Source organism: Cyprinus carpio, chromosome A22 (assembly GCF_018340385.1).
Source record: "Cyprinus carpio isolate SPL01 chromosome A22, ASM1834038v1, whole genome shotgun sequence".
In the NCBI taxonomy this organism is placed as follows: Eukaryota; Metazoa; Chordata; class Actinopteri; order Cypriniformes; family Cyprinidae; genus Cyprinus; species Cyprinus carpio.
The window spans coordinates 14670557-14688289 of record NC_056593.1 but is presented as its reverse complement, the minus strand read 5'-3'; the positions used below and the strand labels follow the sequence as shown (position 1 = coordinate 14688289).

Genomic DNA, 17733 nt, shown 5'->3' with positions numbered 1-17733 from the left:
TGATGCAAATTTGCCAGCCTTACAGTATGTAAATGAAACAAGTAAGTAATGAGATTTATGTAATAGTAACAATAAATCCAATTTGATTTAAATGCATGTGATTAGTGTAACCTGCTTAAAAATAGCCCTGAACTTAAAACAACAGGACAAAAAAATAATTGATGACTAAAAATAACTATTTCATGACTCTAGACATTGTAAAGACAGTGGCATAATACGGTGACATAATACATTTTTAACCATATCACGCTGACGCTTTTAGGTATATACAGCGAGCTCTGGTGGTTTAAGTGGTAACGTCCCGGGCTGCATTTCCCAAAAGCATCTTAAGCCTAGATCGATTGTAGAACTATTGTCATCATCTTGCTTACGATGCTTTTGGGAAAGGCAGCCCTGAAGAGTTTTGCAAATAATAGCCTATACTGTAAATGCCCAAATGACAATAAAGCTATGATTATGCTATGTGAGACGATTTTTTAATGGAAATAGAGGATGAATTTAACAATAAATTCCCTATCCTATATAATATACCCTAACCTATATAATAAAAAATACTAGAATTATACATTAATAATTCGCTAGTTTCATTTGTAAATGAAAACAACACTCATTTATTGTCACGTACGGGCGTAAATGCAATAAAGTCAAAACTTTATTGGCATAATTGTCATGCATTTACAGAATTTGCAAAATATATGGTAGCATATACTAGCATTACACAGAATGTTAATTAGGTAAGCAATACACGAGTTGAAAGGGGAAATAAGCATACTAATAAATATTAAAATATAGCCCTAATTAATATAAACAAAATCACAATACTCAAATTACAGGTACTTTAAAACTGAATTTAAGTACTGTAACTGAGAAAAGAAAAATGCGTCCAAATTTGGATGATTGTCAGTAACAAGCATTGCCTTGATGCATAAATTATGATGACAAAAATCAGAATGACGAACACAAAAACAATCAATAATACATAAACTGACTTCCAGAATTTTTAATCGTAACCAAAGTTTTACACACCTTTGACACAAAGTTCAGTGTGCTTCACACACAGAATTTTTAATCGTAACCAAAGTTTTACACACCTTTGACACAAAGTTCAGTGTGCTTCTCATTTTGAAATGGTCCTGTGATAATACAGGTGTACTTCCCCGCATGAGTTTTTTTTAATGTTGTTGATTTTGAGGCAGAAGTTGCCTTTCTTATACTCATCAGGGAACATTTCAACTCTGTTATTGTATTCTGGAGCTTGGTCTTCAGCTGTTCTGTTGCCTCCAATTATATCGATCACAATTTTGCTGTTATTGTACCGCCAGTGTACATTAACATCTTTAATTCTGTCCTGAAGCTCGCTGTGATGGATAAAACATGGCAAGAGTACTGAGCCTCCAACAAAACCCTCAACGGAGGATGCAGGAACAGAGAAAGACTCTAACAAAAAAAAAAAAGAAAGAAAGAAAAAAGTTTTTACATATTACATGTCATGAAATGTCAATTAAAATGCAGTTTGATTTCTCACCTGCGAAATGCAGCAGAAACACAGAAATTAGGAAGATGCACCAGCTGTGGAAACAGAAGATAAAAAACATCAACGGCTTGCTAAACTACTTTAAATCTATTCTATTATTAACAACGACTTTCTATACTAATGTCTTTGTATTTTAATGAAAATTTGATCAGCAGCAAAAGATAAAAGAACTTTAAAACAGAACAATTACACAACAAAAACAACCTAACAGGTGACCTTGTCTAACATTAGTAACAAACATGAGCCTGTTACTTTATATCTACAATTTTCAGAATTAATGAGAAATTAGAAATAAAGATCTTTGTGGAAAAAAACAAGATCAAATTTATTTGACCTATACCCTGCATGACCTTAAGAGATCATTCTCTCTCGGGCCTGCTTAGACCAAACAAACAAACTAAATCAATCATTTTTTTTTTTTTTTTTTTAAGAAAACTGGTATACAGATCTAATTTGGCATATATAATAATCTCATATTTATCTGTAATGGATATAAATAATGCTACTTTTAAGAGAACAAAGTTATATTTTACAAACATTATAGCAATTAGCTTCCGTGCTTCACAAGAACACATGGCCTTGACGACATGAAATATTTATACCTCAAAATTTACTAAAAAATACCTGTGTCCCATACTAATAGTAACTACTCAAATTAAAATGTAAAAACATAATCTAAAAGTAAAAACATATAAACAAACAAATCCGCGTCTGGCTCATCACCCCAACACGGCATTTCTTATTTTATATTATCATTATTATTATTACGGAACTTGAATGACAGCACATGCGCATGCCATCACGGCATTTCTTATTTTATATTATCATTATTATTATTATTATTATTATTATTTCATGCCTTTAGGTTTGTGACCGGTATTATTGAATAATATTGAGCAAATGGAATAAAGTTGGATCTGACAAAACATTTACACACCTTTGAGAAAAAGCTGTAGGTCCCGTCCTTAATTAATGGAAACCGAACACATCCCTCTTGATGCTTGAGTTGATTTTGAAAGGGAAATATTGTTTGTTTCAGTGTAAGCTTAGGTTGATTTTGTAATCAGTTTCATGTAGTCCTTTTCCTCAGGTGAAATCTTGCCTTAAAATTCCATATTGTTTTTCTTTCTTTCTTTCTTTCTTTCTTTCTTTCTTTCTTTCTTTTTCAAAAAGCATCATAAGAATTTAAAACTTCCAGTTTAGAAGTGTCCAGTATTGTTCTTCAAGTTCCTCATTGTGACCTGCGAAGATTTAAAATAATTATGAGAAAATTAAACAACAAAATAAAGTACTTAATACTTTATTGCCTTTAAAAATATTTAACGCCAGCATAAAGAAAGATGACAGCAACAGAAATACAAACAGAAGATGCTAAATAAATTGCTGCTCACGGTATCAACAGCGAGATACAACTTACTTTAAGGTAATTTACTTTTTTTTTTTTTTTTGCCACAGTCTAAAAAGACTAGCTTCAAAGTGGCATGCCTCTTCCGTTCTCATCTTCTCTGTGTTAAAGAGATATTTACTCCTGCTGTGGGTCTGAGAGACTGTACAGGTGATGAGGAAACACAAAGCTTGTTCTGGGAGGAGCAGAATCCACATGACAACGGCTAATAATAATAACATGAATGCCAAGCCATGTGAGTTATACATAAGTACAGATTCTTGTTTTGAAAAACCAATTTATTGGAAGGGGGTACTGTGTTATCTGTCATTGGTGTTATGATCCAAATGTAAGAACTGGATGAATATGAAAGAGGAACTACTGTCCTTTATTTTAAAAACAAGCTTTAAATCAATTGTAACAGGCCTAAGGATCTTCAAAACAACAGAGAAACTTTAAGACTTCCGTAAGGGAAACCGACTCTGATAGCACATGTTTGCTCATGTGCAAATCTTCTATAGGATGTTTCCTATCAGATGTCAAATAGACGTTTAGAATATGTCTTTAAGATGTATTTAATATAAAACTGACATTTTAAAGACGTCTATCAGATGTTTGTACGCTTTGAAGCGATCTTTAACAGACATCTTGCAGACGTATGTGTGCTATCTGCGGATATTTACTGCATAAGAACTCAAAGCTGAAAAGCCAGCTGCAGTTAAGTAAACAAACTGCTTTAAATATGATGTCAAAGACAGGGAAATGCAAAGCAGAGAATTGCAAAACATGTCACTTGTCCCAGCCAGGCTTTGCACCAGAAGTTTCCAGTGTCTTTCCGCATTGATAGTAAAAATTACACTCAATATAATCATAGTAAATCATAACACATTTGATGTATTATAAGTATTTATGTAGAGCAGGATCTTGGAACTAGTAATTTGAGTGAATTTGAGCATATCAATATTTGGTTTCGAAATTCGAATCAGTGAGATCAGAGTGCATATCAATCTACCAAACCAAGACACATGATTTCATTGAAGGAGGCTTCATTGCCTCATGCTGTGCGGAACATTTTAAATATCGGTGGTTGGACAGGTTGATCTAAAAGGGGTCATATGACGATGCTAAAAAGAACATCATTTTGTGTATTTGCTGTAATGCAATGTGTTTTTGTGGTTTAAGGTTCAAAAACACATTATTTTCTAGATAATGTACATTATTGTTTTTCCTCTATGCCCCGCCTTCTGAAACGATTTGATTTTTACAAAGCTCATCGATCTGAAAAGCGAGGTGTGCTCTGATTGGCCAGCTATCCTGTGCGTTGTGATTGGCCGAATACCTCAAGCGTGTGACGGAAATGTTATGCCACTTGCCATACTCTGATGCAGTGTGTCCCGGAGCAACGAGACAAAACCAATAAAACACATTACAAATTAGGCATTTGTAGCATCCAGTGGGGACATAATTATTGATATTAATGACTTATACTGTCTTTTTACACGTTGCGTTGCATATTGCGCCTCGTAAACATAAAACCATGTCTGTATTTGTGATCAGAGAAACGACAAACAACAAGCACTACCCTACATGGCTCAAAAATCGTGTTTGCATCATCAGTTGCAAATTCTTTAAATATGAAAATGTACTTACAGGCTGTGAGTCAGAAGCTCCAGACTGTCCTTGCAAAGTTGGAATTGCCTCACTTTATAGAAACAGACACCGGCTACTCTCACAGGAAACAGTCCTCATCCTCCGTAAAATCCGCTTCACACATCTGAATATCTGGTTTGAACTGTTCTGGAACAGTGTTGTAAATACAACTTAACCACTGATTTCTGAATATTGTAGAGGTCCTGAACTTTAGATTTGGTGGCAGGCTTCGCTCTGAAGGGTTCAGATTCTGAGCTATCACCAGGCAAACCTCACTGAGGTTTGAACCCCCCAACGCAAAGACGTAGTAAGTTCGGTTCTAAGATCCTTCAGGGAGTGCACTCACTCTCAACTTTTGGTCTTCTATGATCAACTGATTGTCACTTTAGTGGATACGCTCGTCTCGGATGGTGGACGTTATATTTCAAGAATGGTCAGGAATGCTGTTCTGTGGTAAGATAACTGGTGAGGATAAAACTAGAAATCAATGTATACTTGACATGACGTTGAATAACTCCATTAGAAGAAGAAATAATGCTCGAGTTACTATCCCCCCAACAAAATGAAGTAGCTACACAGGAAGCTAGGCAAGCATGGTCTCCTTTAACGTAAGCATTGAGGGACTAAACAATTATAATGTGCTCGCATGAAAAGCATTATCACACTATTGTTAAATGAGCGATTTAAGAATAATTACAAATGTAGCTACGCCAACCTGCAGCCCTAGAGAAATAGTGTGAAGAATGAATAGGATAAATAGCTGTGTTAATGTGGACCCTCTTGAAATCAAACTATAGCAGTTGAATGAAGTCACATGTAGCCAGTGAAACGTCCATGTCATCAAAGTCCCTTCTTGGCGAGTTCATGCAAATCAATCCTTGCACTGTCTCTTAGATAAGCAGCTCAGCTCCTTTATCCATGAACAGGGAAACATCAATCCACAAAGGTTATCACCAAGTCTCTGACTAAACGTTGTCAGTAAAATCACCAAAAAATCTGACAATGACTGTCTCATAATGGTTTTTAAACATAAGAATCACAAAATTGCATTTTCTCAGAAAATATGCAACTTATTGCTACATAACGACTTTCAGAACCTTAACAACTTTTCCAAGTGCCTAGCGACAACGTCATCTAGAGATATTTAGCGACTCAAACAGCCTTAGCTAACTGAAAATAGCTTATCACATGATTCCACACTACTTAGAAATCAAACTGTGCTTAAGCAATGTTACGTTTCCAATGACACCAGAGTATTAAGCATATTGACGATAACCAAATGACTGCAACAGTATTTTTCTAATAAGAAACATAAGCTTGTTCAACAGCATATTTGCTAAAACACAGCCGGCCTTAACAATGAGAATGTTTCTGATGATGAACATAAAATCCTGGTAAACAGTATAGGTTCCAAATAGTGCCTAATATCTTTTAAACAACAGCAGTTTCCAAACAAGCTATGGTCAACAAGATCAGACTATAGCTACAGTGTGTACTGAACAAATAAGCTTAGCAACAAGCATGTTGCCAATATCTGATAACTTCAGTATGAGTATGAAAAAAAACTTGGCTTAGCTTCATGAAGACACGTCCGGATGAATGGAGAGTGAAGTATATCCACATCTGTTGAGGATGCTTGATCTTCTTGATGTTGTAGGTTACAACTCGATGCAGGGAGGGCCGATCTCGACTGAACTGTCCTTCCAAATCAAGCCGCATATACTGGTCGATGTGGTGAAACGTGTGTTAAAAAACACGACCTGAATCTGAAGCGAAAACTGTATGGTCAACATCCTTAAATCCATTTGAAAACTGTCCTGAGTGTTGAGCTCCATTCATCGCTCAAACTAGATTTGTGTCCTCTTTTGTAAGGTCAAACAAAGTAGTTTTCCCATCACTGCAGAACACAAGATCCAGGGGGCGTGGTTGGATCTACATCTAGGGGGTGGAGATTGGTAGGTTTAAGGGTGGAGAAGGGTGGGTTTAGGGATCAGGAGGTGGAGATGGGTAGGATTAGGTATTTGTAAGGTGGGAGGAGCTGGATCTGGATCCAACCACGCCCCCTGGATCTTGTGTTCTGCAGTGAGGACCATCTCGAACATTTGGGCGGTGTAATGCAAATCTTCCCACATCGTGATGTAGAGATGTGGGGGCGTGTTAGAACGAGCCATTTTAGGAGGGCGTGGTTGACTCTTAACTTTTATAAAGAATATCTCTTTGGTTTTGAGACTTTAGTCTTTGCACCAAGAGCTTGTAACACTTCAAAGAGAAAGGAACAATTTTAATCGCATCATATGACCCCTTTAAGTGAACCCATAAAGCAGTATTTAAAGTATAATACTAATAATTGTAACTGATCTCAATTCAGGTTTATCATTTAAGGTGATAAAAGTTGTAACTTTCGATTAAGTTCTTAAAAATATACTGTTATATTGTTGGTACACAAAATAAGTGTTACAAATTAATAAAATACTATATAATACAGATAATCCATATAATTTTATAACATAAAAATTCTAATTAGAAAATCCAATATATATATACAGGTCCTTCTCAAAATATTAGCATATTGTGAAAAAGTTCATTATTTTCCATAATGTAATGATAAAAATTAAACTTCATATTTTAGATTCATTGCACACCAACTGAAATATTTCAGGTCTTTTATTGTTTTAATACTGATGATTTTGGCATACAGCTCATGAAAACCCAAAATTCCTATCTCAAAAAATTAGCATATCATGAAAAGGTTCTCTAAACAAGCTATTAACCTAATCATCTGAATCAACTAATTAACTCTAAACACCTGCAAAAGATTCCTGAGGCTTTTAAAAACTCCCAGCCTGGTTCATTACTCAAAACCGCAATCATGGGTAAGACTGCCGACCTGACTGCTGTCCAGAAGGCCATCATTGACACCCTCAAGTGAGAGGGTAAGATACAGAAAGAAATTTCTGAACGAATAGGCTGTTCCCAGAGTGCTGTATCAAGGCACCTCAGTGGGAAGTCTGTGGGAAGGAAAAAGTGTGGCAAAAAACGCTGCACAACGAGAAGAGGTGACCGGACCCTGAGGAAGATTGTGGAGAAGGACCGATTCCAGACCTTGGGGGACCTGCGGAAGCAGTGGACTGAGTCTGGAGTAGAAACATCCAGAGCCACTGTGCACAGGCATGTGCTTTTGAACCAGAAACAGCGGCAGAAGCGCCTGACCTGGGCTACAGAGAAGCAGCACTGGACTGTTGCTCAGTGGTCCAAAGTACTTTTTTTTTTCGGATGAAAGCAAATTTTGCATGTCATTCGGAAATCAAGGTGCCAGAGTCTGGAGGAAGACTGGGGAGAAGGAAATGCCAAAATGCCTGAAGTCCAGTGTCAAGTACCCACAGTCAGTGATGGTCTGGGGTGCCATGTCAGCTGCTGGTGTGGGTCCACTGTGTTTTATCAAGGGCAGGGTCAATGCAGCTAGCTATCAGGAGATTTTGGAGCACTTCATGCTTCCATCTGCTGAAAAGCTTTATGGAGATGAAGATTTCGTTTTTCAGCACGACCTGGCACCTGCTCACAGTGCCAAAACCACTGGTAAATGGTTTACTGACCATGGTATTACTGTGCTCAATTGGCCTGCCAACTCTCCTGACCTGAACCCCATAGAGAATCTGTGGGATATTGTGAAGAGAAAGTTGAGAGACGCAAGACCCAACACTCTGGATGAGCTTAAGGCCGCTATCGAAGCATCCTGGGCCTCCATAACACCTCAGGAGTGCCACAGGCTGATTGCCTCCATGCCACGCCGCATTGAAGCAGTCATTTCTGCAAAAGGATTCCCGACCAAGTATTGAGTGCATAACTGAACATAATTATTTGAAGGTTGACTTTTTTTGTATTAAAAAAACACTTTTCTTTTATTGGTCGGATGAAATATGCTAATTTTTTGAGATAGGAATTTTGGGTTTTCATGAGCTGTATGCCAAAATCATCAGTATTAAAACAATAAAAGACCTGAAATATTTCAGTTGGTGTGCAATGAATCTAAAATATATGAAAGTTTAATTTTTATCATTACATTATGGAAAATAATGAACTTTTTCACAATATGCTAATTTTTTGAGAAGGACCTGTATGTATGTGTGTGTGTATATATGTGTGTATATATATATGTATAATATAATATATATATATATATATATATATATAAATATATGTATATGTATGTGTGTGTGTGTGTGTGTGTGTGTGTATATATATATATATATATATATATATATATATATATTTGCATTATTTACATATTGCAGTTACCTGCTTTAACCAGCAGATATCCTCAGCGTGCAGTGTTTTGAGCACCTCTTCGAAACTGAATGTTTTGCGAAGAGAGTGGTTCATTTGATTTTGACGTTTCCAGTCACTCACTAGACAGTGAGATGTGACTGTGGAAAGGTCTACCCACCATGAATGTTTCTAGGAGGCAGTTTACTTGGTATCTACCTGTATCAGGACGTGAAACTCAGCCAGTTCTGCACTGCGGGCAAGCCAGCCGCGCTTTGAAAAAGCGCTGCCGGTGGATAAATATCAGATGGATAGGTTTGTCTGTATGGTGTAGCTGCTCATTTGAATAAACTACAGCTCATCTGAGAGGAACTAGACAGCTCTTGTTCACATTAAAAGATTTCCGGTTGCTTTGTCACAATATATCACTGTCAGTGTTTATCTGACAAGCAGTCAGTCATTTACAAGACGAAACTCCCGACCCTCCTTTTGGAAAGTGTCAAAAACGGTATTTAGTGGACTTCTACTTTCTGGAAAGGCATCTGCTAGTTTCATCAAGGTTAGAGTTTAATGAAGAGAAACAGAAAGAGAGAGAAGTGTGTAAGGCTCAGTTCCTGTGGTTATAGACAATGGAAACAGCACATGATACATTTGGCACAACATCATGTCCGTTGTTTTTCCACGTCAGTCTATTCAGTGGTGTAACCTATAACTTAAATAAAGGATTTTTGTGATTCATGTAATTTTTTAATATAAAACATTATATTTAATGATCATTAGAATCTCTCAATTTCATTTGTCTCATTTCGTTTGGATATTCTTTGGTAAAGAGTTTTATTTATTATTATTATAAATAAAACTAATAATAAAACTTAATAGGTCAGTGGTATTTTGTTCAACTCTACAGTGGCAATATCAACCTTAAGCTACAGGCAATATTTCACACTATTTTTGTACTGTAACTTAACTAAGGCTATAGATAATAATGATGAACTTACTGTTAAAGGAATAGTGCCCCCCCCCCCCCCCCCCCCCCCCCCAATAAAAAAGAAAAAACCTCATCCATTCAAAATGTAGATGAGTTTGTTTCTTCATCTGAATAGATTTGGAGAAATTTAGCATTTCATCACTCAGCAGTGGATCCTCTGCAGTGAATGGGTGCTGTCAGAACGAGAGTCCAAACAACTGATAAAATCATCACACACCACTCCAGTCCATCAATTAATGTCTTGTGAAATAAAAACTGCATATTTGACATCGTCAAGACGTTTGTAACTTCAAACCATTTTTTTTTCTGACTAAAATACGAGTCCTCTGTCCATAATATTGCTTTCTCCACAATAAGAGTATCCAATGGTGAGCAAGTGATGTAATGCTAAATTTCTCTAAATCTGTTCTGTTGTAGAAACAAACTCATCTACATCTTGAATGGCCGTTTGAATTTTTGGGTGAACTGTTCCTTTAAAATCAGGTATGGTTTTGTGAGCTGACTTCCTTTCAGTGGGTGGTAGAGAATCATCCTCTGAGTTTCAAAGCTCTGAATTACAGTTCCATCTTAAAGCCTTCTTGAAAGCATCCAGATTTCATCATCTCAATGTATTTTAATGTCGGAAATGACACAAAGATCATCCAGCATCTAATCTGTAAGTATTTTATCGAGTAACTTAAATTATTGTTTAACAAGTATACCATGTCCTATTTTTTTGTATTTTTTTTTTTTTTATCTTGCAGGTCTTCTAGTATGGTGTCAAGCTGTAGAAACATTAACAGAACTAACAAATTTGGGACAAAATGTGTCCATAAACTGTGATCTTGAAGAAAAAGAGATTTATTGGATGCTGCTACAACTACCAAATCGTCCAGTTATGATATTGCGGTTGTTTTCAACTTCGCCAACTCCTTTTTACTACGATGCAAGTTTCAAAGCCAAATATTCAGTGCAACCTAAACATCATCTATTTATAAACAATGTCACCCTTGATGAGTTAGGCATTTATTACTGCATGACCACAGAGGCACCTCCAAGATTCAGCAACGGCACCAGACTTCACATCACTGGTGAGTGAGCATTCAGTGATCAGGCCATATGGATGTTCAATGCTTTGAATCCAGTACTGTTTTTTACAGAACCAACTAAATTACCTGAGTGCCAGAATCACACTGTGGTGAAGTTTGTTGAGCAGAAACATACAGTGGTGAATTTTACCGACCAAATTCAGAGACCATGGATGATTATTGTTATCTTATCTGGTCTGATACATGGTGTTCTGGTCTTTGTGGTCATTGGTAAGTTCTGTTCTTTAATATCATTTAAATTAATTGAATCTATCTGTAAAATATGACCATGATTCTCTTCTCTTATAGGTGTGTGTTGCTACTCTGGAGAAAAATTAAAAAGACAAGAAGAAGATTTAGAGGAGACTCAGTTCATGCCTCTGGAAAAACTTCAAGAGACAAAGATGATGGTAAATAATGCAAAACCATCTCTTTTTGGTTTACATTGATTTAATTATTGATTACTTTAAAGATTACTTTACTCTTTATCATAAACCAGATGGAGATGCATAACATACATTTGTAAATGCTGTTGCTCTTTCAGTATACTGAGGTGGTCTTTTCCTTGGCGTGTGAAGAGTTTGAACAAAACTGGTGCTTTACTCCTGCAGCACAAATCATAGACCGCAAAGCTTGTTCCTGACCTTTTACCAGCGGGGTGCTTATACTTTTGTTTTAAATATAACATTTCAGTACATATGTTTGCTTTCTTAATTAATAAAAAAAAAAAAAAAAATAGACATCACAAATGAACTTTTCTCTCTCTCTCTTTTTTAATAAACAATGCAATCATTCACCTAGTTGATGATGGCTAGCCAAATGCCTCTTTGCAGATCAAATGTAGGCAGTGTGGTTGGCCTTGGGCAGACAAGCTCGGTAAAGCTTTTCACACATGGTCACCTGATCACCAGTGAACTGCAAAGCCAGGTGGTTTAACCTTTCACAGTATGCAGCTTTTTTGTTTTGTAGATATATAGATAGTAATATATAGATATATATTTAGAAATGTAAACAATCATGTAGAAACAAAAATAATCATTCTATCAAATCGTTTAAAACCCCACTGACTTGCACTGACATTCTTTTTCCATTTGAGTTTAGGAAAATCATGTCATGGTGATATGTCGAAAGCAGATGGGAACCACCTGTCTAGACAAAGACGACACCACATGAGTCATTTTTTCTCAAGTGTCCAACTCAGTGGAACTGACACTTTACTTGAGCTAAACCACACTGCAAACACTTCTGCGAAGAGTCAAAGGTTTTCATGCACAGATTTAATGTTGATTTTCTTTTAGACGATGCAATAAACTTTCACTTCATGTGAACACAAACAAGCAAACACAAATGTGAAGATTTTTTTTTAATATTTTTCCATAGCGTATGAAATTACATTTAAAAATCAAAGAAATGAAGCTGCTAAATTTCCATGTTGCTGTCCTTCACATAACAAAGCCTCACCTCCTACAGGAAGTCAGACTGAACTCTAACCACATTTTGTATGTCAAGAGCCAACTAAAAATGCTACAGCAGTACACTCTAAATATATTTCAGTACATATATGTTTTGCCCATTTTATTAAACTTCTTACAAAGTGTAATCTTCTAATTCATCTATTTTCTAAACCGCTGAGCCCAGTCTCATGAAAATGCGTATAAATAGTACTCCAAATAAAAACAAAAACTTGTGGTATTGATATGCAAAAATGGACTTTGGCGTGCATATGATACGCAGTTTTCGTGTGCATATATGCATTTTATTACCCATCTACCCTGTTGAAAAAAAACAGATACATAAAACACACATCAACCATCTACAAAAAAAAAAAAAAACAGCATATGTTGGTTGGGTATGTTTTGACGCTGGGATGCTGGTTTATGCTGCTCCTTTGCTGGTGGGTTTATGCTTTGTGGTTTTGCTGGTTTATGCTGGTTATGCTGGTCCTTTTGCTGGTTTATGCTGGTCCTTTATGCTGGTTTATGCTGGTTTATGCTGGTGCTTTTTTTGCTGCTGGGTTTATGCTGGTCCTTTGCGGTTTATGATGGTCCTTTGCTGGTTTATGCTGGTCATGTGCTGGCAAAGGTTTATGCTGGGGGGGTCCTTAGCTGGTTTATGCCAGCATAAATGCTGGTCCAGCAAAAAAGGACCAGCATAAACCAGCAAAAAGACCAGCAAAGGCCAACATAAACCAATTTCCTTGCTGTACTTAAAGGAAAAACAAGCCTGTCAGTATGTTCCTGCCTTAATTCTGTATCACAAGTGTTCTTTGGTCACATGTGTTTTCCAATATTAAATGCATTTTGTATTCTTTATGTATTGTTTCATGTTTGCAGAATCAAATTATTCATCAACATTATCAAATGTGATTCATTAATTTCTGGTAGCACATCATTTAAATTATGTCTGTGCACAAAACAAAATGTATATAATGTACACAAACATCAGATCAATTTTAATGTAGAATAAAATGGGAAGTCTCTTCAGGTGTCTTCATTTATTTTATTAACAAATTGTGAACTTCCATTCTAAAATCTTACACAATGTTACACGGGGAATAATTTAAAATACAACTTCTTTATCAGAACAAAACGAACAAATATTTCAGTAAAAGAAACAGTCTTAACCTGAATACCAAACCAACTATAACAACTAACCTAGCCCTAAAATCAGAAAGGATAAGTTGATCAAACGTTTTTAACGCATGCCTAGGGATGTTGTTCCAGGACCAAAAAGGATGTTGATCTAAAACATGTCCTACTTGGCAAAATCACATTCACCTCTATGTACACAATCCTCAGGGAAAGTCACAGAAGTGCTCTTAGCCAATCTGTATGTCAAACATACAGTGTGCACCACAGGAACTTTTTTTTTTTCTTTCATGTTTGCCAGTTATGTTTGCAAAAGTGTCTAAACATCACTAAAACAAGATAAGTTTACCAAAGAAGCAAAATAAGTTATACTATTTGAAGTCATTAGCAAATAGTTCCAAGCATAAACAACAGAATATAGTAAGGTTTGTGCTCAAAACTAGAACAATAAACAAAACTAATGAATTTTGACATTTCTGTCATAACAATTAAAACCATTTCCACTGCTCTACTAGACTCTTTCTGAGTTGTCTGTGCTTTTGTCTCTCTGTTGTGTGGCGCCCTCTACTGGACAAAACCTAAACCAACTCTTTGAGATCTACAGTGACCCCGCGAAAATATTTGGACGCTTGAGCAAAACTTAAACATTTCTTTGCATTATATAATAAATGATCAAACAACATGAAAGTTATCTTGAAGAAAGTGTTGACAGTAACAGCATCATTCAGTCAAACCTAATACAAATGTATAAAGAAAAATGCCAAGACCCAAAAACAAGCCAAAAACGTGTCCCTTCCCATTTCACAAATACTCAAATCTGCATAAAAGCAAATATTGAAATCAGATTCTGTCTTTTAGATGACCAACCTCTTTCTTCTCTTAATCTTGAGTTTTCTGATTCTGCCGATTCTTTCTCATGGACTCGATCCTTGAGCCTTCAAAGAGCCGTGCCATGAAGGCCAGACCTTCACGTTTAATATATGACTTTCCAGCAAAGGTGTAGAGAACAGGGTTTATGCAGCTGCTGATGAAGGTGACAGTGGAGCTAAAGCCTCGGAATGATAACCGGATTTGATTTAGTCTGAGAGGAAGAGGATAAATTAGTCACTTAACTTCAGTAGATACTAAATTATTTACTTCATACACACAATGAAAGAACTCTGAATATTATTTCTCAGTGTGTGTTCAGCTAAGTTCACCTGGCTTTTGCATGGGAATCTTCTGGGGAAAAAAGTCCCGGCAATCTGTTCAGGAAGGTCATAATCAACATTCTTAGATATGATAATCTCATTTTAAGGGATTACATGAAAATATTTATGTTAAGTTCAATCAGAAAAGATAAATCTCATTATTTCCCACTATCTTCTTTTTTATTTGAGTTGCACACACACCTCCAACATATTCATGATGTGGAAAGGAAGCCAGGTCAAGCCGAAGATGACGACGATCACCAGGATGAGTTTCTCACTTCGGATGTGCCGACGAAACCGCGTCCTGCGAATTCTGCACAGGATACACATGTAACTGCTAATGATCAGCCCATACGGCATCAAGAAACCCAGCACAATTTCCAAACAGTGCTGCAGTATCACCTAAAACAGAGTGAGATCATATATGACAGCCTGCAAATAATTAATAAGCATCCATCCACAATGCCCTTGCTTCCTCCAGATTTCTACTATATTAGGCCTATGTGTGTCTATTGCTGCAGCAGACATTAACATTGTGCCATTAACAATGATTTTTGTCTTTAGACTAGCAAAAGACCGTTTACCCTTGTGTCTATACCCTTCTATGACAACTTCCGCTCTGAAACACAGAAGCTAAAATAGGACCATAGCATCAGAAAGCTCAGTTGTGATGATACATTCAGTTGTAAAAATGCTTAAAACAGCAATATAGCATTTCGACACACTGCATTTCCAAAAATAGCTAGTTATTGGAAAAGCAGTCTGAGCTACTGTGGTATAAACATAGTTAAGTTAGTAGCATGCATACACTGAGTCACTATTCTTTTTATTTGTTACTAAATATTACTAATTTGTAAATGTTTATCTGGCAAACATAACTCACATGTCGTGGCTGTGGATGTTTACAAGAACACATTAAAAATGTTGGTTCTAGCTCACTCCTGAAAGTGGTGTAGAAAACAGGGTTGGGTACTGATATGCCGAGAGCAAAAATCCACAGTCCCACCAACACCCGAATAATCGCCCTCCGCTCTGTCAGGACACCAGCATGGTTCCACCACACCACAGCCACCATCCTGTGCAAACTCATTAGAGTTATCAAAAATATTGAAGCGTACATGTTGGCACTGCAGAGGTACAGCAGAATCTTGCACAGTGGCAGGGTAAAAATCCAGTTGCGTTTGAACCAATAAACAATGAAAAAAGGCATCAAAAGCATCACGAATCCATCTGCAAAGGCGAGGTTTAGGATCAGGAGGGTTGTGATGGAACGGTGACGGGTTCGAGCCAGGATACTCCAAATGATCAAGAGGTTTCCAGAAACACCAATGGGTAGAAAAAGGCAGAGGATCAGAGCCCCTGAAACTGATACAGCACTATTTCTCACGGCTGTGATATTGTTTGTCCCAGAGTCGGTGGTATTGGTGAGAAAGTGGACTGACATGGTATGAGATGGAGTGCGAGAGGAGAGTGGTTTCTTCTTAGAGAACAAGACTCGGTCTGAGAAACTCTCGACTCCAAAATGGCACCAGCAGAAACATCAATAAACACAGAACTATTTATTGTGCATTAGCACAGGCACACATTGATAGCCTTTCAGATGAGCTACCAAAATGATATTTTACCAAAGTGCAGAGCGGAGACTGCTTAATGTGATCGTTATCTCAGCTTGTTTCCTGTTCGACTAGACATGCCCATCATAGCAAACAAATTCAATGCCAGCCATCTGTCAAAGAGCCACTAACATGTTACACACAAGTGACTTGAACACATCTGTATCAGATGAGGGATATAAAAAAACATAAAAAATAACAGAGGAAGGGAAAGGAGTGGTATAATAGCTTCCTTACATTTTTTATAGCATTTGTGTGGATACTTGCACCGAAACCAAAGGTTAGTTTGGCCAGGACACCAAAGTCAAACATCTACTCTCCATGGGATTTTTTACAACCACACCCTGTCAGAAAAAGAAAAAAAAAAATGTGGAAAAATCGACACAAGCTTGTCACTGGGGTAGTAGGTGTTCCTCACAGGAACACCTTTGTACCTTTTCTACTCCTAAAGGGTGCATATTAGTAGTTTCTTTAGCTCAAACAGTAGAGCATGGTTCTAGCAACACCAAAGTCATAGGCCCCAGTGACATACAAAACATACAAAACAAAAAAGGCAGAGCAAGTAACTTTAGGGCATTCAAGTTCAATAACTATTTACTTTAGAATTACAGTGTGTATACTTGTTATACATAGGTTTATGAATACAGGTACAAAGTACACACTTGAGGAAATCATGTGTAATGAGAAGAACCAACTCCTATCACACTACCAGTGATCCACTTTAAATCAATCATTGCACAAACTACAAGAAGAAAAAAAAAAGTTCTTCTTTTTTTCACAAAGGTCTTCCTCAAATTTTACAAAGAAAAATGTACAACCCAAACATAGCAAAGAAAAGGTTCATGCAAAGAAGAAGAAGAAGACAATCTGTTATTTAAACTTGTTTGCTGCTGAACTGCAACATTGCCTGGAAAAGGTGTAATGGCTTCTTTACTTCCAAGTATGTTTTCACATGTAGGATTCATTCATTGCTTTACTTACTTTTGGGGTCGTCTGCAATGATGACTGACTGGTGACTGGTAAGTGTCTCACTGATGTCAGTGTGTTAATATGATTGACTTACAAGTCACAGATAAATCAAATTTTGCCTTGGTGCCTCCTGCTGGCCAACTGTCCCTATGAAACAAAGGGGATGGAGTCATCACACTGTCTGGTTTATTTTCCTTGGCTTTCTTGCTCAGTGGATTTGTTTCCTTTTTCTGCTGTTGATTCTGCAACAAAACAGTAAAGAAAAAAAAAATCACTGCACTGTGATAAAGACAACAGATCTGTCATTAATTTATATACAGCAGCATACAGACTGGAATATTATAGTTGGTAAAATACTCATTGTATTCAGAATTAATGAAATGTTTTTAATTAAAATCAGTATATATTAATCAACCAACCACCGCTGGTCTGAAGGACCAAGGTGGTGCCAATGGCTTGCAGAACCCAGCCGGAGCCTGTGGCTTGA

At 36.7% G+C, this 17733-nt stretch overlaps 2 protein-coding genes across 2 annotated transcripts; one reads left to right on the top strand and one right to left on the bottom strand.

The window, feature by feature from the left end:
* Nucleotides 1-10230: 10230 nt before the first annotated feature.
* LOC122134908 lies at nucleotides 10231-11626 on the top strand. Its single transcript, XM_042712006.1, has 5 exons — nucleotides 10231-10474; nucleotides 10563-10889; nucleotides 10959-11117; nucleotides 11196-11296; nucleotides 11431-11626. The coding sequence occupies exons 1-5, from the start codon at nucleotides 10426-10428 to the stop codon at nucleotides 11527-11529; spliced, it is 735 nt and encodes a 244-aa protein (XP_042567940.1). The 5' UTR covers nucleotides 10231-10425; the 3' UTR covers nucleotides 11530-11626.
* A 1758-nt stretch (nucleotides 11627-13384) lies between these two features.
* LOC109112469 (leukotriene B4 receptor 1-like) lies at nucleotides 13385-17472 on the bottom strand. The gene is made up of 5 exons (XM_019125389.2): nucleotides 17259-17472; nucleotides 15548-16621; nucleotides 14866-15066; nucleotides 14674-14718; nucleotides 13385-14555 (listed from the first exon to the last, which is right to left on the bottom strand). The coding sequence occupies exons 2-5, from the start codon at nucleotides 16106-16108 to the stop codon at nucleotides 14520-14522; spliced, it is 843 nt and encodes a 280-aa protein (XP_018980934.1). The 5' UTR covers nucleotides 16109-16621; nucleotides 17259-17472; the 3' UTR covers nucleotides 13385-14519.
* Nucleotides 17473-17733: the final 261 nt, after the last annotated feature.

What these genes read in the sequence shown, in the direction of transcription:
- LOC122134908 (XM_042712006.1), top strand. Translation starts at nt 10,426, where the DNA reads ATGTATTTTAATGTCGGAAATGACACAAAGATCATCCAGCATCTAATC. An exon ending in GATCATCCAGCATCTAATCT is followed by an intron (nt 10,475 to 10,562) that starts GTAAGTATTTTA and finishes TTTATCTTGCAG; the next exon opens with GTCTTCTAGTATGGTGTCAA. An exon ending in TCTGGTCTTTGTGGTCATTG is followed by an intron (nt 11,118 to 11,195) that starts GTAAGTTCTGTT and finishes CTTCTCTTATAG; the next exon opens with GTGTGTGTTGCTACTCTGGA.
- LOC109112469 (XM_019125389.2), bottom strand. Translation starts at nt 16,108, where the DNA reads ATGTCAGTCCACTTTCTCACCAATACCACCGACTCTGGGACAAACAAT. An exon ending in AACATCCACAGCCACGACAT is followed by an intron (nt 15,067 to 15,547) that starts GTGAGTTATGTT and finishes ACTCTGTTTTAG; the next exon opens with GTGATACTGCAGCACTGTTT. An exon ending in ACATCATGAATATGTTGGAG is followed by an intron (nt 14,719 to 14,865) that starts GTGTGTGTGCAA and finishes CTTCCTGAACAG; the next exon opens with ATTGCCGGGACTTTTTTCCC.